The 23,547-nt window shown below is 36.9% G+C and overlaps 1 protein-coding gene across 1 annotated transcript; it reads right to left on the bottom strand.

Moving 5' to 3' along the window:
- On the bottom strand, positions 1-23,547 carry LOC125841045 (DNA-directed RNA polymerase I subunit 1). Its single transcript, XM_049520041.1, has 21 exons — positions 23,403-23,547; positions 22,462-22,631; positions 21,619-21,772; positions 21,201-21,515; positions 18,134-18,397; positions 17,780-17,959; positions 14,597-14,759; positions 13,391-13,581; positions 11,256-11,519; positions 9,848-9,936; positions 9,616-9,763; positions 9,286-9,504; positions 8,855-9,166; positions 8,619-8,757; positions 7,875-8,080; positions 6,096-6,298; positions 4,941-5,139; positions 3,845-4,143; positions 2,004-2,144; positions 1,017-1,788; positions 1-673 (listed from the first exon to the last, which is right to left on the bottom strand). The coding sequence occupies exons 1-21, from the start codon at positions 23,409-23,411 to the stop codon at positions 80-82; spliced, it is 5,031 nt and encodes a 1,676-aa protein (XP_049375998.1). The 5' UTR covers positions 23,412-23,547; the 3' UTR covers positions 1-79.

Here is a 23,547-nt window from a genome sequence, read left to right as displayed (position 1 = left end):
AATCAACCAATAAATAATTATATTAGACACTTGCAAATAATACTTATCATATGCTAATACTGTTATACATAAAAAATATTCAAATATCTAGCTTCTGCATTATGTCAAAACAACCAGTACCCATCTTTACTGGCAACCCTAAGCAAATTCTGGAGGATGGTGTCTCCAAGTTGTCAGTTAAACCATGAGCTGCTGCTTCGACTATGAATTTTGAAGCCGTTTCAAACGACATCTTAAGGAACGGTGACAGAGACTCCGATATGCTTCCATGTCTGCTCATTGGCTGGTATCCACCCGTATGGGTCATGAAGTCGGCTATTAGACTCAAATGTCGAAAATCAATCTCCACACCATAGATACCGAAAACAGTTTTGACCTCTCTTAAGATTGATGCCCGGGCAGCTTCAACTCCATAGGTGTTCAGCATAGCACGAATATTATTCGTGTATATACGAGTAACATCAAGGTCATCTTGCATTTCCCAGAAGGTACCAAAATCCACTCCAGCTGCTTTCAGGGCCCAATAAGCAGAATCAGAATCTTGGCTTTGCTGCTTTGTTTGATATTCATCCCACATCACAGTATTTTCAGTTACTTCATACTTGACCATTCTGCATTGGTCGATTTTACCAGAGTTCTTAATATACACTTTCTTTGCAGTTTTTTGGGCAACCTGCATGAGTTAGACATTTAGATGATATGCCAGGGCAGTGCCAAGTAGAACACTTGGTAAAACAAGGAGTATTATGGACCAATGAATTTCAAAGCAAACAATTTGCCAGTGGTGCATAGAGATCAGAAAGAAAATAACATTTGTACAATAAAGTTTCAGTTGATCAACTCATAGTCTACTCGAAATAAGCTAGCTGAAGGATAACTAAATGGTGTGTAGTGCATAGCGAAGTGCTCAATGAAGTGTGGAATAAAGAAAAGCATGTAAGAACATAAAAGGAAGGTAGTTCTACGACTTTCTTTAGGTAATCACTGGAAGAGGAACAAAATTGATTGAAGATTACCTGAGCTAACAAGATATGAGGTTCATTGACGAATCTAAAGTGGACCTCAAAATGCAGTCCCTCCACATCAACAAAGACACACCTATCCGAATCCTTTTTGCTACGTCTTTCTTTCTTTTTATTCTGTTTGACAGTTGTTTTGGTCTTTGACTTACTAGATTTGGTATTTGATATATCCTCTTCCGTAGACTGTAACTTAGACGTCTGCTCTTCATTGCCACGGTCTCCAATTTCTTCTTCGTCACCATTATCAATCTCATCTGTTTGTTCACTTTTCTCATCTTCAATTTCTGCAGTGGTCTCAGCTTCATCTTCATTTTCATCATCATCATAATCCATCTCATCTGTGGTTTGCTGTTTCCTTTTTTGTGTGTCTGAACTGAGATCTTCAGTTCTTTCATCCTCATCCTCATCATCATCATCATCCAGCATCTCTTCTTCATGTCTGGTGCTAGAAGCATTTTCTTCAGTCTCATCTGAATCCACTGATCCCGAGCTTGTCTTGAAGTTCTGTATGCCATTAATTTTAGAGAGCAAGGCCAAATGACTTTCTATTGCATCCTCCAACTCCCTTAAGAACACAAATTTTAGGGTATACTCGCAATCTTCTGATGACACAAAATCATGCTTCTTGAGCTTCACTGTGAGCTTGTATAGTTGAGAAACTTGATGGTTGTAGATTGATAATGGCAAAAGCTTGACCTCCATACTCTCAATCATATCTGCCACAGTGATCTTCTTCACTTTTGCCAAAAGAGACTGGGCATCATTCCTGAAGATCATTTGAAACTTTTAGGTTTTGCAACAGATTTCAAGAAAGTGTTGTTAAGAGAGACTACATAGAATCATTATCCATGAGAAAAAGCAAGAAGTCATTATATTGCCAATGTGGAGTAAAGACCTATTAGCTCAAACAGATTCAAATGAAAAGTCAATACTTTTCCACATCTCGAAACAATGAAGAGATTGTTGGAGAGTTCAACTTACTTTGATTTCCAGCCGAGGAAGGGGCACGTCAAGATGGGAGTCTTAATAGCCTCAGAGGCAGTCATCAGAATCTCCTGAAGACGTGGAATTCCAAGAGTCACATTCATTTCTCCACGGCCCGCAAGATGAAAAGTGTTCAGTCTGAAAATGAGAACAACATTTAATACTTTGAGTTTGCATTTGAATGAGTGGATTTCAAAACATTGTATATCTGAAAAATCTAGCCTGATCTTCAATATTTAGGCAAAACACATGTTCCAACAAGATACATTATTCATTGAGATGTAAGCACAATATTCGAGAAGTTTCATTTGACTCGGTGCATTCGGTATCTTTTGTTCCGTCTCGCTTTGCCTTTTGATATCAATTTTAACTAATTTTCACCAGAATTCATTAGCAGCAGCAGTACTTTTGAACACATTTTTACTGTGACAGTAATTGGCAAGTAAGCGAAAGAATTAGGCTGGCTCGGCGGAATTTTCAAGCAGTTGAAAGAGAGCTTCAAGACTTTTTGAACGACTATGCTTCAAGACTGAAATGCATCAATACTGACATACAAAATCCTCAATCATAACGAACCATTTAATATTAGACTAGCTCGGATCATAGCAAGCCACAATAATTCAAGCAAGTGTATCTGAAATGCATCAATTTAACTGACATAGACAGGGTCCCAGGAGACCTTAAAAATTGGACCTGCAGAGTGGTCAGAGATCCAAAACAACAAGAAAATAACAGGGACATTCATTTTCTGTGATTAGTAAGAATAAAGCAGAAGCAAGATGGACAGCCAAAAAACACGTAACAATGGACGAAGTAGAAGATACTATGCAAGTACTAAACAGGAATACTGCTAGTAAGGAGAAGGGAAAAAGAAAATTAGCCCGTCTCTCTCACATAAATGTGCTACAACACTCCTCAACCTATTAACCTTTTACCCTAATCCTGCACCTCCAACCTTCATATCTAGGGTCATGTCCACAGTGTGTCATGTCTTGCCGAATCACCTACTCCCATCCCCATTCCACCTTGTATTTCTTTGGCGTACCTCTGCCTCTCCTGACATCCACTATCGCCAACCTCTCACACCTCCTCACGGTGCATCTGCCTACCTACTCGTCACGTGCCCGAACCATCTCAACCTAACTTCCCTAATCTTATCCTCCACGGCGGTCACTCCCACCTTGCCCCGAATAGCTTCGTTCATCTCTATCCTAGTATGCCCACATATCCATCTGAGCATCCTCATCTCCGCAACCTTCATCTTCTGAACCTGTGTATTCTTGACTGCCCAATACTCAACCCCATGCAACAAAAACAGGGGTCTAATCACCGCTCAGTAGAATTTACCCTTAAGCCTTGGTGACACATTCTTATCGAGCCTCCATTTCACCCGCTCTGCTCCAATACGGTGTGTGACATACTCATCTGTCTCCCCGTTACCTTGAATAACGGGCCCAAGATACTTGAAACTGCTTCTCCTGAGTATATCTTGTGTATCAATCTTCACTTCCACCACCGCCTCACGTGCTATGTCACTGAACTTGCACTCTAGGTACTCAAAGTTGAAGTACGGCCATAGTTACTTATTTCATAGACCTGTTTTCTACAAGAGCACAATACTGGAGCAAAATGCCTAAAACTCAAGGAATGATTGTTACAGTAACATGACATTTTGATCTGAAGACCTTAATTTCATTTTTTCTTTGGCATCACAGATTAGCATTTTCATTAAGAGATACCATTTCGTTCGTACTTCCATCTCACCGTGGTCCAAAAGTACTAAACACAACAGAGTAAATGACATACTTAGAGAAGAAACAAGAAGTATATTGTCTTACGTCATTTGGGTTGAAGGTTCACCTACTGACTGACCAGCAAGGACACCAACTGGCTCTCCTGAATCTGCCAGACTTGAGAAGTATTTTTGCCCCACTAGTTCTAGAAAGTCCGCCTCCTCCTCTTTCAGTTGCTTCACCATCTCTTCCTTTTTCACTAGCTTCCCTAATTTTTTCTCCAACTTTTTTGTCCTTTTCTCCCAGAAGTGCTTCACTTTTTCTTCCAGGCCATCAGGCAATTTCTCAATATACGAATTGGGCTTGCGTCCGTGACGCAACTTTTGGCAAATGGTTGCTTGATTCTAAACATCAAAAAATGGATAAATGAGTCAAGGCACAGAGGATACAGTTTATATACATGTATAACAATAATCCTTATGAACATCAAAGAAGTAATCACAAAAATACCAAAAAATGAAAAATGCCAAGCAATCAGTTCATTAATAACACAAAGATTAAAGAAATTACGGCATATTAAACACATTATTAAGTTATATATCATTTCCTTACACAACCAATAACAAAATAACATCCACAAAATCCAACTTTGTTCAATAGAGAAAGCAACAGAAGTAGAGCCTGTTTGGATTGGCTTATTTGAAGTGTTTTTAAGCCAAAAAGACTTATAAGCATTTTGTTAGTGTTTGGGTAAATTAAAAAAGTGCTTATAAGCACTTGATTTTAAGCTAAAATGATAAAAAAAAAAAGTAAGCCAAAGGCCATAAGGTAGAAATTTCTAACTTATGACTTTTGGCTTATAAGCCAAAAGCTAAAAGCCAATCCAGACAGGCTCTAAGTCCCTCCTCAAAATAGTTTTATTTCCATCCAGTTCCATATGTAAAATCAACTGTAACATAAAGTAAATTCTAACTTGAAAACAACATTAGAATTCATAATATCAAGATACTAGAGCAAATTTGATTTTTAGTAAATGATGTATAATAAATAGCAGTTGACATCAATTTTTACATCAACTCAATAAGAAAATCAAAGTAAGATACATTTCTAATCAAGTTAATAATTTATATAATTTGGATTATCTGTGCATTTTATCAAGGTAGTTCATAATCAATGAAGGAATTTGAATCCCAGTTCTTACATTTTTCAGTGCTTTGAAGTTTTTGAGAAAACTTGTCCGATGCACATCAACGCCATCTTCTCCATAATAAAATTGGATAATTGAACCATCTGCGTCACGGACAGTATAATCATAACAGACTTTAAGAGATTCCAAGTTTTTTATCAAGCACCTTTGCAGATAACCACTGCGAGATGTTTTGACAGCAGTATCAACCAATCTGTAGACAAGGGGCCAAAAATCAGGCAAGTACATGCAAATATGACCAACAGAACAGTGATTGACGGAGTACATGAAACTGATAATTCACAAACACTAAATAAAGAGATATAGGTAGTCTTCAACCCTTTCCTCACCAGCAGAAAGAGAATGTAATAAAGGTGTATTCTAAACTATGGGTGTTATTTAAAAAGAAGTCAAGCCACCATTTAATAGCTAGCTTATGCTTCAACAAAACATTGAAGTTTGTTTCAATAAAAAAATAATCTACTCAACTAGTTCAACAGAATTGCACCTCCAGTCAGAAATGCACAAACCCCAAGGATGGCAAAAGATGTGGCATACAGACCACCAAATCCATAGAAAAAAACTAGAGTACGGCCAGAAGGTGGAAGTTAGATCTGGCAGATACCCTAACCAAAATCCATAGGAAAAGACTGAAGAACTATAAACCATAAAGTTGAAGGCTTAAAAAGGATTTTGAAAAACACTTTGAAGTTTTGAAAAGGCTAGACTCTTGTTTTGAGAGAATGCATGTGTATGCGTGTCGCTTCATGTTTGTGTGTGAGTACAGATATATAGAAACATGCACCGTCACCATTTACCGAAGTTTCCACATTTTATGTACAGTCCGTTTACAAGGCACTACGTTCAGTTTAATTTAGCTGATCTTCATTGTGATCTTCCCATTGATATTTTGAGTTTTTTAAAAAAAAATAAGGATCTTCCCATTGGATTTTAGTGGCTTGTTTTAGCAAAGGAATATGTGGGCCCTCATCCTGACTCCCCTTGCCATCTGTACAGAAAAGTCTGGCTTCATTTTCTTAAATTGCATGTCCTAGGATAGGCTTCTCTCAAATGAGAACCTGAGCTCAAAATGGCTACATTTTTCCGGATCAAAATGAGTAGTAATTAGACACAATGACAAAACGAAGAGAGAACAAATCATATATTTACCCTTCACGACCAGCCATGCAATGAAAATAGTACTCCTGGGGACGAAGTCCAGAGAGAAAGCGATCACTGACATAACCTCCTGCCCTAGAAGCACAATCCCATGGTGGAAAACAGGGTAAAGTCTTCCCAGAAACCATTCGTGGCACTCGTTTTCCTTCCAACTCTTGTTGGCCCAGATACGAGGAAATTTGTTGAAAATTAACCTAAAGAAATGACACATACCCATCAGTCGGCACAGAGACAACAAAATAATGATAGTTATGACAAAGCTGAAGTGTAGGCAAAATGATATGGAAACAAAAAATTTCTGATCAGCAATCGAGAATACCTGCAAAATCATGCAGATCATCCCAGAACAAACTCTACAAATCCTAAACAAGTACATACTTCTAAATAGTACACCAGACGAGGATCCAAAAATCTAGAACTGCATGCTTTCCTGTGCTATGGCATGCTGCACACTCTCTCTCAAAATAAGAGTCTAACCTTTTGGTGTAAAGAGATAGGATTAGAGGATTCAGATCAACTTTTAGAACTCTTAGGATCCTTGTAAGTATTATGCTTTTTGTTCTTTTCTGAATTTTTTAAAGGTCCCCAGCATATCCTTAATGCTGAAGAATACAATGTTTACCAATTCTCAAAAAAAAAGAGTAACCTTTTGAAAAGGTTAAACATGTACAATCATATAGTCTAGCATATCACTATATCCAAAACATAAGAAGTATCATCAGTGCTAACAAATTTAGTAGAAAAACAGACTATAACATCAAAACCTACATGAAATTAGATAGATACAAAAGCATTTAAAAATGATAGTTTTAACCATTTAATTTAAGCTTCAATAGAGTGCTTCCTGTTACAAACTTTTTAGGTCATGCTTAACATGCGACTCTTTTCTTATTAAATGAGCCTTTTATTCTTGTATCAGAGAGCTTATGCGGATCATTACACATTACAGTACATTAACATGTAAACCCAGGTAATTCACAAACATCTTCACTGGAAAGCAATCAGGAAGATCACGAACAATTAGATTTTCTCAAATTATTTTTATCAAAATTCAAATTTTGAATGTGCAAGGTAGTTCATTCTTAGTTCTATGATATTAACAATTTCTTATGTGACCTTATAAACTTTTTGAGTGCACAACAGGGGCAAACATTCAGTTGTTTACATGAGCTCCTAAATCTATTAAGGAATTCTGCAACAGCGAAGATGCAAGCTTCTTCCAAGATTACAGATCATGTTAATGTAACATTTTATGAAAACCATAACTTAGTTAAGCATAACAAGCAACTATTATATGATAGTACCTTTACCCTTGTTTAGATAAGCGAATAGGTTAGCCTTTACTTTCCCAAACATTTGTTTTTGGTTCAAGATCATGTTCCATAAATGATGATTACAGAAACTTACAGACGCACACTACAAAATCATGTTTCAACAGTTTCTACCTCATTATAAGTATTACCATATATGAAATTTATTAACCTCGTACAAACTCTTTCACTCCCAAATTTACCAAACGCATAAGCAGGATGTACTACAGAGACAATGTAGAAAAAAGTTCAGAAGAAGCTAATTTTGCCAAGGTTTATGACCTATGATTAGTCATAGCAAACCGTGTGCCTTGAAGTAAAGTGAAAACTTACTGAGACCTTTTCTTTTAACTGAAAACTTCCAAGACATATGGATGAGACAGTAACATAGCATCACAGTAAATTGTGAGTGTTGTGAATTACAACTGAATAGAAAGCTTCCCAAATTTTACCAACTTACCGTACTCCCTTTCGCCCCAGTAATTGTCATAAGGGCGATGCAGTTTCTGGGGAAAGGTTTCAACAATCCTTTCAGCAGCAACTCTTTATTAAATTGTGAGCCTTTATTTGCCAATTTATTTTTCATCTTCATGTCTAAGGCTGCTGTGGCAGCTTCTTTGTTGCTGCTTATTGCTTTCTCAATTTCTAGTTGGAGCTCCAAAGGGCCTGCAAGCCAAATTTCTAGCATCAATCATCAATTGATATGGACATACCGAAGAAAAATCCAATACTAAGCAATTGTACAGGACACTGGTACTAAATGTCTCTTCATATGGAGCATACAAGACCTAAATGATAATTTTCTTCATTAAAACTGAGATACTGACACCCTACACCTAAGTTTGGGAAACATCCGCAAACTGATGACATATACACTGGACCTATGGAATCATTTCCTTCAGACTTGATACATATTTGCTTCTACAGCTCAACATAACTTCGATTTTAATCTCACTATCAAATTCCTAGTTAATGTCCCTAATTAATATAGTCAGTGAAAAGTCAAACTATTGCCTCAAACTCAAACATTACAGGAAGCTCCTTACCAGAAAGCTATATATATATATATATATATATATATTGTTACAGATGGAAAATGAAAAAGTTGTTACAACAGTTCTGACTGGTAACCCTTAATAGCATATGCACTTGACAGGTAAAACAACACTTACAACCTCAAAGAGCTTCTTCATGACATACTCACCTATTTCTCCACGCTTGAACTTCACAAAATCACAATGAGCCTCTTCACCAACATCATCTCCTTCAAGTTCCTCCTTCCTCCGAATATCGTAATGTGGTAAGATGACAAGATCATCAACACCACAAGTGAAACCATGCAGCTGAAGAAAATGAGTGAATTAAGATGAAGATTTCACCAAGCAGGCATGGCAAGGAAAACAAACGTATCAGGAGAAGAAATAAAGCAACATAGCGAACCTGCAAGAAAATAGTAAATAAACGACTCAGAGCAGAAAGTAAAATGCCTGCTTTGTTGGATCCATAAAGCTCCTGAATTGTGTGAACTAAACCAAACTTTCCAAATTGAGCCTTGTCGATTACACCACGCACGAGCTCATTTTTCCAAATTAAGAACTCATTTTCAGCGGTTCTATCTTCTTGTTCTTCTCTTGACTGATACTCAACTAGGCGACTCTCGCTCAGGAAATACGGATATGGAATTTTCCCTTTGTTTTTGACGGTACAAGGTGCACAACCTTTTGTCAGATGATTTAGTAATGCAGTGATGACCTACAAGTACAAAGTTAAAATGATCAGTTCTCTACGAAGTTGACCTTTATGATTAAGCTAACATCACACCCAAGACCTCAAAATGAGTGCATAATGAGCTTGTTTTCGCTAGTCTTCACCTGCTTCCCTGTCCAAAGAGGCTTTGGTTTCCACACAGCAGGCAAGACAGTCTGCACAACACCTTCAAAATCTACTACGGAAACTTTATTTGAATGATTTCCAGAAGTTGGAGCAGGCCCAGCGGCAAACACACCAGATCCATACAGAAGTTGGTTGAACTCATGAAGGGTCAAAAAAGTATTCTTCATGGTAAGAATCACTGCACCAACAATATGATCCTGGAGAAGATGAATAAACCAAAGAATTATTAGGAGAAATATAGAATAAACAGATAACAAGAATGAATCACACAGGTTGTTGGTGACAATGTGCAGTTTAGTTACTCAAACCTGGATCAGGCCTCTAACTGTATCTCCTTTAGTCGGAACAATGTACTGTTCATTAGCATTTACAATGTTATATGCTTCAGCACGAGAGATTTCATCTTGTGGAAAGTGGACATTCATTTCATCACCGTCAAAATCGGCATTATAGGTACTGAAGCAATACAAGAGCAGATTAGTCCTGGAAAGGAAATTTTGTATCATTATGTACATGGAAAATCAAATAGAGAATTCCAACCTGCAATTAGCATAGTGCATGCGAAGAGTTTTCTCTCCTTTCAGTACGCGGACAACGTGAGCCATTATACTGGGCTTGTGAAGCGTAGGCTGTATCAATTTTTTCCAGTTAGACCATTGTGCAGCTATGAAAAAACGAGTAGCAATGCAACACGAAGCAGTTATGGATACGTATTCCTTATTTGTTAATCCATCTATGAGATACGAGAACAACTGTGCGTCAATCCCAAGCAAGTTGGACTCGGCAATATGAATCCTAACTTGTCATGTCACTCCATTTAAACTCATCTCAAACCAACATTATACAAAATAAAAATAAAAAGTACTAGAAGTGGTTACTCAAATTCTTTCATTCATGTCGGGATTTCTTGGAGGAGGACATCATGGAGACTATGGATAATTTCCACAAACAGCAATACTTTGAGAAAAGCTTCAATGAGACATGTGACTTTGATTCCTAAAAAGAATGGAGCTAAAGAGTTTAAGGATTTCAGACCTGAAGAGTGGTGACAAGATTGTTTTTAAGTATTTGACTGAGAAACTCAAATGGGTGGTGTACAAACTAGTGGACAAACATCAAATAGACTTTCACTAAGGGGGCAGATAACGGATGCCTCGTTGATTGCTAATAAATGTGAGGATTTCTGAATAAGGGGACAGACACCTAGGATTTTATGTAAACTAGACATTGAAAAAGCATATTATCACGTAAATTGGGTGTTTCATGTTAAAGTACCAGAGGATATGGGTTTTGGAAGGAAATGGATAAAGTGAATTGTTTGTATTAACACTATCAGGTTTTCCTTTTTATGCAGTAAGGTGTTATACAACGCATCAAGAAGGTGCAAAATAGTACAAAAGAAGATGGGTTAGCTCCATTACAAAAAGTAAATTATCCAGGGCAGGTAGCTAACCAAAAAAAAGGATCGCCTGTCAAGCCAAAGATAGAGAGCTAATGAAATCTAGAAATGGAAAAACATCATTTACAGGGATAGGCTACTCCAACTAAATAGATTCCCAAGATTAGAACAACTGGCTAAGACAGCTAAGTGAAGCAGGAAACGAACAAAAGAGCAAAAATGTTGAATGTAAATGAAGAAGCACAAACAGAAGGACTATTATACTTATGGAGCTAAATTACTGACATTGTTGCATTGCCTCAAACCCCCGGCAATCACATACTTATCAACTTTGATATCCTTGTGTGATCCATGTTATAGATAGCAAAAGCTACAGTGATATATCCATTAGAACTTCTTTTTCCTTAATTACATAGCATCAAAGTTGCCAATGATTAATCTGTTAAACAGCAGGTTCTTTTATTAATTTGAAAATAGCAAATACACCTAGAAGGAAGTATGAAATACTGCATACAACTAGTTCTGAAGACTGAAGCAAAAAAGATTTACCTGTCGATTCACAAGAACAACATCCCCATCTTGCAAGTGCCGATAAACAACTTTTCCTTCAAATTCATACTCATTGTTCCTCCCAGATTGAGTCACTGCCCCCCTTGAAGAAGGCAATTTTCTAGATATTGCTACACGCATCTTTTTGTTTGATGGTAGTTTCACAGTAGCTATTCTATCAGCAAAAGAGACAGCGCCAGGATGGTTTTCAGGCCCATTGATGACAGCATCTCTCATTTTAACAGCATTCCAAGGAGTCAACCTCTGATAAAAGAATGAGATATTAGCAGAGACCGAGCAAATACGGATAGTGCTAAAAGTTAAGCATTCAGCTCACATATAAAAAAAATATGTCAAGAATACTTTTCTTCTCTTTTCCTCTTTTGCCATTTTTTAATTTTCATCTTCTTGTCATTTAAAGTACCTAATATTAGCCTTATGAAACTCCATGAATAAAACATGGCTATTGAGCAATGGGGTTTGGGATATATTTTAGCTCTAACTAGTTCATTATTCAACCCATGTAACATAGAATAAGGAATCCTATATTATAAATCCTAGACACCAGTTAAAATTTGATCCATAGCTTAGATGAACCTTGCACATATTTAAGCAAAAGAGACCATCATTTTCCACAGTCCTGGTATATGAAGCTTTGCTGACATTATTCTCTACAAGGAATTATATGTAACAGTTAACAAACAGTTGGAAGCTACCCACTCAGTTGTTATCAACCCTTCCCCTCCACCAGAAGTACAGGTTACAGGTGCTTCAATTTCGGGTCAGAATTTTTAAAAACAAGACTTAGTATCCCCCCCTCCCTCAAATAAATAATAAGCAGGCATGAACCTTGAATATGTCGTCTTAGTCCTTCCAAATTAAGTTAAGTCTCTTATAGTTAATAATGCATGCTTGAGACCATGGTTACAAGGATGGCCAGAATAACTTCATAGATTCAGATGTGCTTGAAAAGAGAATCTCATTGGTACAGAAGCCAACACTATCACCAGTTTCATCTTTAGTTGTTTTCCAATTGTTCTTGGGAAACAACACCAAACTGCCTTTAACCTCCTATGAGCCACTCGGATGACATCGATTTCAGGTAGGGTGGTAGCGAGATTAAAGTGTGCATGAGAGAGTTTGAGAAAGCTTTGTGCAGGTTGAAGTCTATGCAAGCTAACTAGGTAATTTATTTTTTCTGTGATTGAATCAAGACCTTCAAGAAAAGGAATTTGAATAAATTTTACTTAAATACCTGAGTACAATAATATAGAAGATAATTCAGAAGTTTCTCAGAATATGGTGAGAAATGCAAGTAGTGGGAAAAAACACCAAAGCACAAATATAAAAGAGATACAAAAAAGTCGTGGAGGAGGTCAGGAGACAGTGATGAGAGCACACCCATGCACAGAAGCATAGCAGCTACAAACTCTGAATTTCTACACATATTCTAGTTTGCAAAAGATGAAAGTATCTTCCCCTGATAATTTTAGCCAACATTCCACAGCTAGCAAGGAGTTCATTAAAAAGTGTCAATTGCTCTTGTAGAAACTTTGATCACACGATGGACTGAGCATCTAAATAGACTGGTAACCACATTAAACTCCAGCAACGGTAGTAAGTTCATATATATGTGAATATAGAAGCAAAAATAAACTCCATCCAAGAAAAGCTTTGATCACAAACAAGTAGAGCAACAATAATCCCGTACAATTAGAAGTAGAAATTTTGCCGGAGAAATAACAAGCAAAACCTCAATTAGTATTAGGCCTGTGTTTCTGATATGCTGTTCCCACCACCACCCACAACCGAAGGAAAAACCAAAAATAAAGAAACAGCAGCACCAGGAAGAGGAGAGGGGGGTCATCAGCAAAGTAAAAGAGGAAAATTATGCATGCGTAGTACTTCAGCTTCCATTTTCGTCCATTCAATAACGTCTAAAGACTATTGATAAAACAACAAGATAAAATAATAGTTATCCATATCTGCTGAATCCTAAAATACTCAATATATAGGTATAGAACTTGTTGAAACTTGTATTCTTGTTCTTATTTAACTTTCTCGATAGGTAAAGAACAGTAGACACAGCACAGCTATTCCAAAATAAGTAAAAAATTTAGCATCTTCACCCATACCTCGGGATAGGTTAGCCTTAAAGCAAAATATGGTGGAATTCCAATTTCATTGACAGACAAATAAGGATCTGGAGATATAACTGATCGGCAGGCAAAATTGACTCTCTTCCCCATCATTTTCTGGCGGAAAATACCTTCTTTCTTCTCCAACATTTGACATATGCCCGAACCAACATCTTTTTGACCCGGACCTGCAATTTGATATAGAAGATGCTTCTAATAAGCCCAAAAATGATTGCAGACGGTCCCCAGAACCGCAGAGTAGATTTAATTGTCCAAATGGCCAAATTCAGCAATAGAAAATTGTTCTTTGCTGATTTGAAGAAGAGCCACGAGATAAATGTTTACAACCATCCATTATTTGCCAACTAAGCTTACAATAGAGATTGAAACCCTAAAGTTCCCAACATTTAGTACTTAACCAATTTAAGTTCCGGGAAGTTCCAGGTTACAGGTATAAGCCAGACATGGATCTTTCGGATCCAGAAGAAGGACAAGTAAAATGGAGCTGTCTAGTCACATTATTGTTTTGGTGTAAGGAGAACTGTATGGAGGAAATGGATGAATTTGTCGATTTCTTAGGAGCTTTGTAAATCTAGACTCTATTCTCTCTTCTTGTAAAAAGTTTTTGAAGGTGACCAGCATTAGGGATGCTGAGGAATACAACAGTACTTTTGTCCAAAAAAAAAGAAGAAGGGCAAGTGAAAATTAAATAAAATACTGCATTCCAAAGGTTCTAGAAAGAATACTTAGCAGGAAGCACCCCCACCCAAACACATTTAGAAGCAGTGGTGTTAAAAGATAAAAGCAAAAACAATTGACATGGTCCATGGGGCTTGAAGAGAAAAACGAGAACTTAGACACATGCTTCTTTAAGGTTTAAAGTGAAGACGCAATCTACGGAAAATCAAAAGGTATCATAAATATATGAATTTAGTACAAAATAACTAATTGTTTCAACATCGCATATACAATAATGTTGATATTAATCCAACTCCTCAAAGTTGAGGTTCAAAGAATCAATCATTTCTCGTTGGGACCACTTTGCGCATCATTTTGAAGCATATATTTATATAAAGTGCATGGCTTTCCCAGGAAGAATGACCCTGGCCCTCACTTCGCCTTGTTTCATCGCTTTAAGTGACTGCTTATAATAACATTGCTTAAAAGCAGCACGGCCAACACCAAAGAGAGGAATAAACTCACCAGAAGCTGTTTTGCTATCGAACAGCACATTTACAGATTGTTGAAGATCCATCAAGCGGCTAATGATCTTAGACCTTCCAGCCCGGTTGATATGAGCATTTCCCAAAGCTATATTTGCCTGAACGACCTTACCAAGAAGAACAGTATGTGGATGTTCCATAATCTGAAGAAGCATCAACACTAAAATTTAAGTAATCAAGGGATATAAAGATAGAATGAGAAATTCCACAAACCTCCCATGAGGTTTGTTTTGTAAGAGGCCTACCACCCCCTGTGGTTTCAAATGATACACAACCTTCCTTTTTCATATTTAGTATAACAAACTTATTGTGCAATTTAAAAATGGACAGGTTGCCCAAGGGTGTGGCCTAGTGGTCAATGTAGTGGTTGAGAGCCATGAGGTCTCACGTTCAAATCCCAGCGGAACGGAGAAATAAACATTAGGTGATTCCTCCCATTTGTCCTAGCAGGATAGCCTTGGTAGACAAAATTACCTGGTACATGTTGTTAGTGGGAGGTGGCATGTATCCCATGGAATTAGTCAAGGTGCGCGAAAGTTCGTCCGACGGTCATCCAAAAAAACAAAAGGACATGGTTGCCCCTCATGTATTACTTCTATGTTTCCTTTATTTTGTGTACTTAACCAAGACATAGTATGCACATGATCATCAACTTAATCCATTGCATTCCAACCCGTTAACAAGAACTTATAACTTTGAAATGGAAAATCCAATGCATGATACAAAGGAAAAAGGAGGAGAGACCTGGTCTAATGTGCAAATTAGATATTAAAAAAGCATATGACCACGTGTCATAGGAATTCCTACTAAGAATATAGAGAAATGGGATTGGCAAGAAATGGATGGACTAGAGGTACTTTTGCATCATCACAGTTAAGTATTACATTTTAATTAATGGTGCTCCAAAAAGAAATTTTGCATAACAAAGAGGATCAAGACAAGGGGGCCCTCTTTCGCCATTTTGTTCATTCTCATCATGGAAGGATTCAGCAAACCAAGGGCTAAAGCTGTGCAATTAGGGTGGGTGAAGGGGTTAAATGTGGTTAAAGGGGGAACACATTATCCATTTCGTAATTGGTGTATCCAAATGACACTTTCGTGACATGTAATGCAGATTTGGAGCAAGCCAAAATCATAGGGTGCTGTTAACTGTTGAAGTGGCATTAACTATTTTTGAAGTTTTATCAGGATGGAACATAAACAATAAGAAGAGCTCAATGTATCTAGTCAATGAGGTACAAGGTACAAAAGTGTTAGGGTGGGCACCTTCCCTAAACATATTTAGGACTCCCTCTTGGAGCAAAACAAAAGTTTAATGCAATCTGACAAGGAGTAACTAAAAGGTTTGAGAAAACCTAGCCATTTGGGAAAAAACATTACTTATCACTTGAAAGGAAGATTGGTTCCTGGTAAATAGTGTATTAGATTAACTCCCTTGTCATGTGACGTTACTTTGCCTATTTCCTGCCAAGGTGCTGAAAAACATCGATAAAATAAGAAGGGTTTCTTTGGGAAGGTAAGAGAGAAAATAAATGCTTTCATGTGAAAAGAATTAAAGTCATAAACCCAAGAAAAAATTGAGGCTTGGGGGTCAACTCTTTAAGATTACAAAATAAAAGTAATAGGTGATACATGAGAAAGAGCTCTTTGGAGAATGGTGACACTGAAGAAATATGGTATGCATAACCAATGGAATACTAAAGAAGCAATAGGTCCGATGGTGTGAGTTTATGGAATACATCAGAGCTTTATGGGCAATATTTGCTGAAAAGATATCTTGTATGTAGGAAATGGATTAAAAGTTGAATTCTGGCATGACTACCGGAGTGAATACTATCATCATGATCAAATACAATTGCATTTTGTTACTTCCTTTTCAGTAGATGAAGGATTGCCTAAAAGAGCAGAAACCATTATAGACATTATCACAATTATTTATAGATGATGAGAAAAGTTATCTGTGCTTTTTCTACGGTCTTGGTTGTACATAACCCAGCACCATCTTAGTGCTGATACTATTTTACTGAAAATTTACTGTTCCAAAATATATTCAATTATTTCCTGAAAAGCATATGAAGGTTAGTCAAATGCAGAAACTGCAACTTTTGGACCATGAAGTGTACTATGAGCTGCGGAGAGGGCCAAAAAGGTAAAGGTGTTCCCTTGAGGAAAAGTTCTCTAACAGAAAAATCTTTTGTCATGCCAATAGAACAAATTGACACAAACCACTGTTGTGGATAGAATGGCCGACACGTCGAATGGATATGATGTCTCAGGCAGACATCTATTCTGGCTAGCAAAGAAGGTAAAAATGCTAAAGGGGGAATTATGGGTGTGGAATAGGGAGGTGTTGAAGAGCGTAGTAGTAGATATGTGGGAGTTTATGAATGAGTTGAGGATACATAGAACGCAAACTTAGATATTGTTAGAATACTTCCACAGGTAGAAACATAAAGCTATAATATCCACCAAAAGTATCAGAACAGACAGAAAACCAACATTCAAAGATTCTGAATTATTAATTTCACTAGTAAAATTACCCGTGCCTCACGCGGGAATTTAATATCACGGAATTTATAAAATAATACTTAAAACCTACCCCTCATTAAAACTAAAACACTATATTATCTTAAATACAAGATTACGTAGTAACGAATATTAATAATGTAAAGGAAAATGATAATTATAACATCTTATCATTTATCCTTCAATCAATCATCTTTAATTTGATTTTCATTTCTGTTGCTCGAGTATTGGATAAAGATGGAGGAGAGATTCAAGTAACCTTGAGATAGAGACCTAATGTGAAATACCTTTTTAGAATCCATGCATGACATAGCAATATCAACCAAATAGGTACTATATGCAATTGACAAAAGTGAATGCCAAATAACCTCCCAAAAAGCTCTACCAGTCAAAAGCTCTAATAGCGTATGTTCATTATTTTTTGATAAGGAATAGTGTGTGCTCATTATTGTCCTGCAATTTAGCAGCAAATCTATGCGAGCAAAATTGGACTATTATACACATTTTTTGATAAGGGCCTATTATACACAAGTTTGAAGAACACATCTTGCATTGCATGGTTCTTAGTGCCAGACTGACAAGAGAAAGGCATAAATACAAATATAAGAAAATTTGACATGGTGTTCAAAATGCTTACAGAGTCACCCCCTTTGGCTGGAGGACGGAATTTGATTGGTGGTACAAGAATAGAATCCAAAAAGAACATAGAGGGCCCAGCCACCTTGCCAGATGTATTACGGTGCTGGCTCTGAATATCACAGAAGAATGTGCAAAGAGGAGCTTCGTTTTCCCATAAATGCTCTATAATACTTCTGACCTGTCAATTATAACAAAAAAGATTGCTAAACAGAACTACAAATCTATATAGCAGCTAAGATATTATTATCATCAGAATAATCAAGCAAAAGATGATAAACAACATATTAGAGGAACAACTAGAATACATGTAAGCTACAAGCTTATTGCTCACGGCAGAACTTGGAAGCCATACCTGAGATGGTAAATGTGCTACTGAAAATGAGTCTTTCTGTTGCTCAACCACATCAGACTGGTCACCCCCTTGCCTCTTGCGTGCCTTAGAATTTTCTACTCCATCAGTAGAAATCACACATAAGCTGGTTTCAGCTTCCCCTAACCGCTCGGTGGCATTTACAACCTCAGGGGAAGGATTTACCTCACTTCCACCAGTGTCATGCAGATTGAACCTGCGACCACTGTTGATATAATTTTCCCTAATTTGCTTATTTGAGATATCCTACAAAAAGAATCCAATTGAGCAGAAAACAACAGTTTAACACTTTCATAACTACGAGGTAATCTCAATGCTTGTAGAAGTAGTGATGACATTTGACTCAAGAAAACATTTAACAGAAATCAAACATCAAAGCTACTAACTGGCAAACTCCAGAAATCAACAGAAAAATCTTCAGGATACATGATGCCCGCATCTGAACATTATCCAATGACATCATACCAAAATCAGGTATTTCTAGAACTATACTCATAGAACAGACATATAATTAAGGCAGACAACCCAATCAAAAGTACCATCCATTCTGAAAGATCCATAGTAAGACAATTTAAAGAGTGTATATAGAAAGCACAAATATGTGCAACTAATGCTCAACCAGAAGTCCAGAATTAAAACAGGATGGGCAACAGTACTTCGAAAGTTTAAAACAAAAAAAACGAGGTAGCAGTGAAGCTGGAAAAGGAATTGATAGCTTATTTTACCTAGTATTTAGCAGCAAAAAATAAATAACCACAATTAAAACATGTGAACAACAAAGCTTATCCAAATAGAGAATTTTAAATTGAACATGGATAGAGAATAGAGAATGGTATGGGGCAGTTCCAAGGAGGGGAAATACACAGTCAAAGAATTACTGCCTCACGAGCTCTCAAGATGGGTTGCTGTACAACTGGCCATGGAAGCATGTTGGAAAATTAGGATCCACCTAAAGGAACATGCTTCACATGGCTTCCTCTTAATGATGTTGTGCTAACTCATGATAACCTTTGCAAAAAGAAAATAGTTCTGGTCAGTAGATGCCATTTGTGCCATCAGTCATCTGAAAATGTCAACCACCTTTTTTTGCAATGCCCTTTTGTAGCATACATCCGAAACTTCTTCATCACTGTGTTTGGTCTACACTGGGTCTTCCCTCAGAACACAAGGCAGCCTACTCTAGTTGGATTTTTTGGAAAGTTGATACAACCATCAAGAAGATCTGGAGAATGATTCCAGCATTAATTTTTTCGAGCATCTGGAAATGAAAGAAATCGCAGATGCTTTGATGGGATCTCAACTCCAAGCCATACTCTAAAAGCTAGATGCCTAGTCAATCTGTTTAGTTGGAACTTTTTCTCTTGTTAATAGTGTTGACAGTTTTTTGGATTTTGTTAGCTCTTTGATCCTAGCTTAGTGCTCATGTAAGGGAACTAACTCTCTTTCTTTGTACACTTTTGCCTTTAGCATCACCCTGATGCTCTTTAATGAAATCCTTTACTTCATCAAAAAGAAGTTGAACATGGATACAGGAAATCACAATTATGGAAACATGCAGGATGGCTAAAGCAACACTAATAGATACAAATTATGCAAAATAGACTGAGAAGAAGGCAGTTGTTAAGCTATTTGGTTCATTAACTCTTTTTTTGTTGTTAGATATGGTTCTTTTTGTTTTTTGTTTTTTTTTAAATCAGGTAAAAGTATTTTCGTTCATAAACATGACCAGAATGGCCGTATACAGAGGTTATACCAAAAAATCGAGCCTCTACAAAATATGATACTCTACAAAATCCGCCCAATCCTCTATACAACAAGGAACTTTCTGTTTACACCAAAAGAAAATAAGGGAGCATAGATACTTCTCAACTGCAAGAAACTCGACTCTACACCTTCAAAAGCTCTCCTATTTCTATCTCTCCAAACTATCCACATTAACGCAATTGAAACCACGTTCCAGGCCCTTCGGTTTCTCCTCATTCTCCCACTCTTCCAACTGAGTATCAATTTTTTCACAGTTCTTGGCATTACCCAAGGGATGGTAAACCATCCTAATATATCCCACCATAATCTCATGGAAAACCCGCAACACAGAAGAAGGGGGGAGGTTAACTATTGACCACACCTTTTTGTGTATTCCAGGCTGTGGGGGGGGGGGGGGGGGGGGGGAGGTTACACTTAATAAATGTGAATTTGTGATAGCTTATACTAGAAAGAGAGGACTATTGTTTCAACCCAAGGCTAAACTGCATTGGGTTTGAATAACAACTCCTTCACCACAACTAGATTAACATCTCCCCAATCATGCTTTCAAACTTAACAACCTAGAATACATGAACTAAGCATTTATGAAACTACTTGCATTTTCAACTGGTTTCGCCCTAAGCGTAGAGGTGGGTAAATGGTATTGGCCTAAGGAGTGTCTTGTTTGAAGAGGTGAGAGATATGGTATTAGGAAATGTTGTAGGGCCCTCCTCTTTTTGGTATACCACTTGTATACAACCAAGTTAGCCTTGTTGTTATCAATGGAATCTTTTACTTGATTAAAAAAAAATGGAAGATTGTCCACCACCACGTAAGGAGACTGCAACTTTTTGTGACCATCTTTTTGAGATCTCAATTGAATGCTCAAACTTTTGATAAGATGGTCACACACTTCAACATGGTATCAAAGCAAGCAAAGGTCCTAGGTTGAATCTCACTGCCACCAATTATCAAAAGAATATTCCACATACTTTATCCATCAAAAAGAATCAAGCCCGCACATGACGGGCCGTGTTGAAGACATAATTAAGTCAATAAAAATGTTCTCTCGCTAAATGCTTAAGCTTTTAGATGAGATGGGAACACCCTATCAGCCAAGCTATTTTTTAGAAAATGATATGTCAAGCTTAGGACAAAAAACATCTACTTTGTAACAGAATCAATACTCATTCGGTAAAATCAGAAAGGCAATACAACACAACATTCAAAAATCTGAACAATGCATCTTTTTTAAAAGGAATTGAACAATGCATTAAAGACACCAGTATGATGAAAAGAGACATACCATATGAAACCGTCCAAAACTAGGTTTTCTGATCTTTGGATTCTTTGCTTTGCAGTTGCTACATTTCTCAGTTTTTGTCTTGAGAATTCTATCAATAACTGCCATGGCTTCAGTAAACTGGAAGTTGTCCCAAGATGGCCTCTTATTGTACTCACGATGATCTTGCATATTCAAATCATCCATTGTACATGACATATGGCTCCCTTCACTTTCCTCCCGATCAGTAGAGTTATCAGGAGAAAGGGCATCAATCATTTTGGCCCCAACAACATCACCTTTTGCAATTAACTCTAATTCAGAAACACACTTTTCAACCTAACACAGAAAAGAAATGTAGAGTATTAGTACGGAAAAGAATATATGGTTATACAAATGCTAGGAAAAAGAATTAACAATCCTATCAAAAAAAAAAACTTACCTCTGCTCTTGATGCCCTAAAATGGAAGCAATAAAAGCATGTTCTTTGCAGAAGATTGTGCAGCATATTGAAAAGCAAGGGATTGTAGACTGGTGAAACAAGTTCAATATGACCACAGTGACCAGAGCAGTTACTTTGGCAACAAAATTTACATCTGAACAAGTTGTTACATAAACAAATCAACACAAATACATGAACAAAGAAAGAGAATCCAACAGAACGAGAACAAATTGAACATAGTGACTACAAGAAAATTTTAGTCATTATACTGCAAATACGTAATTATATTCAATAATTAAATTGGGTAAAACAAACTATACCTACAGTCAGGTGTCTATACATTTCTCAAATATACTTTACCAAAATATATTTCACAAGCATATTAAGTTAAGCAAAAGACAACCAGTTGAATAAAAATCAAATTCAAATCATTGCACCTACACTCCAGCATATTGATGGACTTAAAAAAGCTTACACCTCCCCTTCAAGTTTCGGTTTCCATAGTAAGAAAAATTATTACTCAAATTATGATGGCAAAAAGACCATACATACTTGTATAGATAGACATAGGCATATAAGACATTGTAATCAATTCCGAACTCATGAATGCAATAGTAAATTAAATATTACTACGGGTTGTTTGGTTTGTGAATAATTTATATTGGAATTATAACGTGAAGATCTAATGTGATATTTGAATTATACATTCAATATATACATCAATTTACTTATTAAAAAAGTATACTTATTTATGATCAAAGACAACAAGATGTGGTAATTCTTTCATCTAACCAGTAGTACCTGATTAGTTCAAAACATGCATGCACATTTTAAGAAACTTACTGAGAATAGTGATCAAGGGGACCCATTGCCGGATCATAGAGTCCATTAGGCACTGGTAGCTGTAATCCATCAAGCAAATTAGGGCTTGTGACTTTTACAACACTATGTCTACGAACTTCTTCATCTGTCATGAAACTGAAATGAACCGCTTCAACAGCCTCTGATGCACCCTGTAAGCAGTAATCTTTTTTGTTACATAACCACCAAAACAAAAACATCCAAAGGAACATGTAGCTCAAAAGTATTTTTCAGACAAAGCAGCCAGTGTTACAGATATTATCACCCTATTTGCACTTCGGAAATTAGTGGTACATCAGTCATAAGAAATTAGAGGCATGGATCATCCACATAACGCTAACATGTTGCAAGCAATGTGGCCTAGGGTCAACAAAAGTGGAATATACCATGAGAGACCAAGATTCATCTAAAAGAACAACAAAAACAACATACCCAGCGGGAACTGGGGAAGGTAGAGTGTATACAGACCTTATCCCTACCTCATGGAGGAAGAGAGGCTGTTCAAGTGCAGCAAATCAAAGTAGATTCAGCTCAAAACAACACTAGGTAATTTCTCAGTAACTAGGATAGGTGCAAGGTGGCAGGTACCTGGTGGAGGTAGCCAAAATTGGCCTCGACACAAAGTTATAAAGAACTAGAAACTAAAAAAACAAGTTGCAAACAGTAGCGGGAACATGTGGAAGCATACACCACACATCATAAACCATTAGCTCGACCGCAAAAGGGATAATAGTAGAAAACAAGCTCAACCAGAAAGTAAAACATAAAACAAGTTCAGATTTTGACAATCAAACTATAGAGAAACAGGGAGAATCAACAACTCTACATATTATTGAATTCATTGACGTATACCAAACATCAACAACAACAAAAACGAGAAAAAAATACTGAAAAATACAATTAAAAAAAAAAAAAAAAAAAACCTGATTCATCTTGAAGTTCCAGTTGGAAGAAAATTTGAATCTGAAGGTTCAATTTGGAGCTTAGAGAAGCTAAAGGGTGCTGTATATTTTGTGGCGGAAGGTTCGTTTGGAGGCTGGGGAAGAGAAAAGGTTTTGAAGAAATGGG

This window comes from Solanum verrucosum, unplaced genomic scaffold (genome assembly GCF_900185275.1).
Source record: "Solanum verrucosum unplaced genomic scaffold, falcon-dt-bn FXZP01000196.1, whole genome shotgun sequence".
Lineage (NCBI taxonomy): Eukaryota > Viridiplantae > Streptophyta > Magnoliopsida > Solanales > Solanaceae > Solanum > Solanum verrucosum.
The sequence above is the reverse complement of the archived record's forward strand: the minus strand, read 5'-3'. Positions and strand labels throughout refer to the sequence as shown.

What these genes read in the sequence shown, in the direction of transcription:
- LOC125841045 (XM_049520041.1), bottom strand. An exon ending in TATTTACTATTTTCTTGCAG is followed by an intron (nt 8,758 to 8,854) that starts GTTCGCTATGTT and finishes CATTTTCTTCAG; the next exon opens with CTGCATGGTTTCACTTGTGG. An exon ending in ACTTCAAAGCACTGAAAAAT is followed by an intron (nt 4,144 to 4,940) that starts GTAAGAACTGGG and finishes TTTGATGTTTAG; the next exon opens with AATCAAGCAACCATTTGCCA.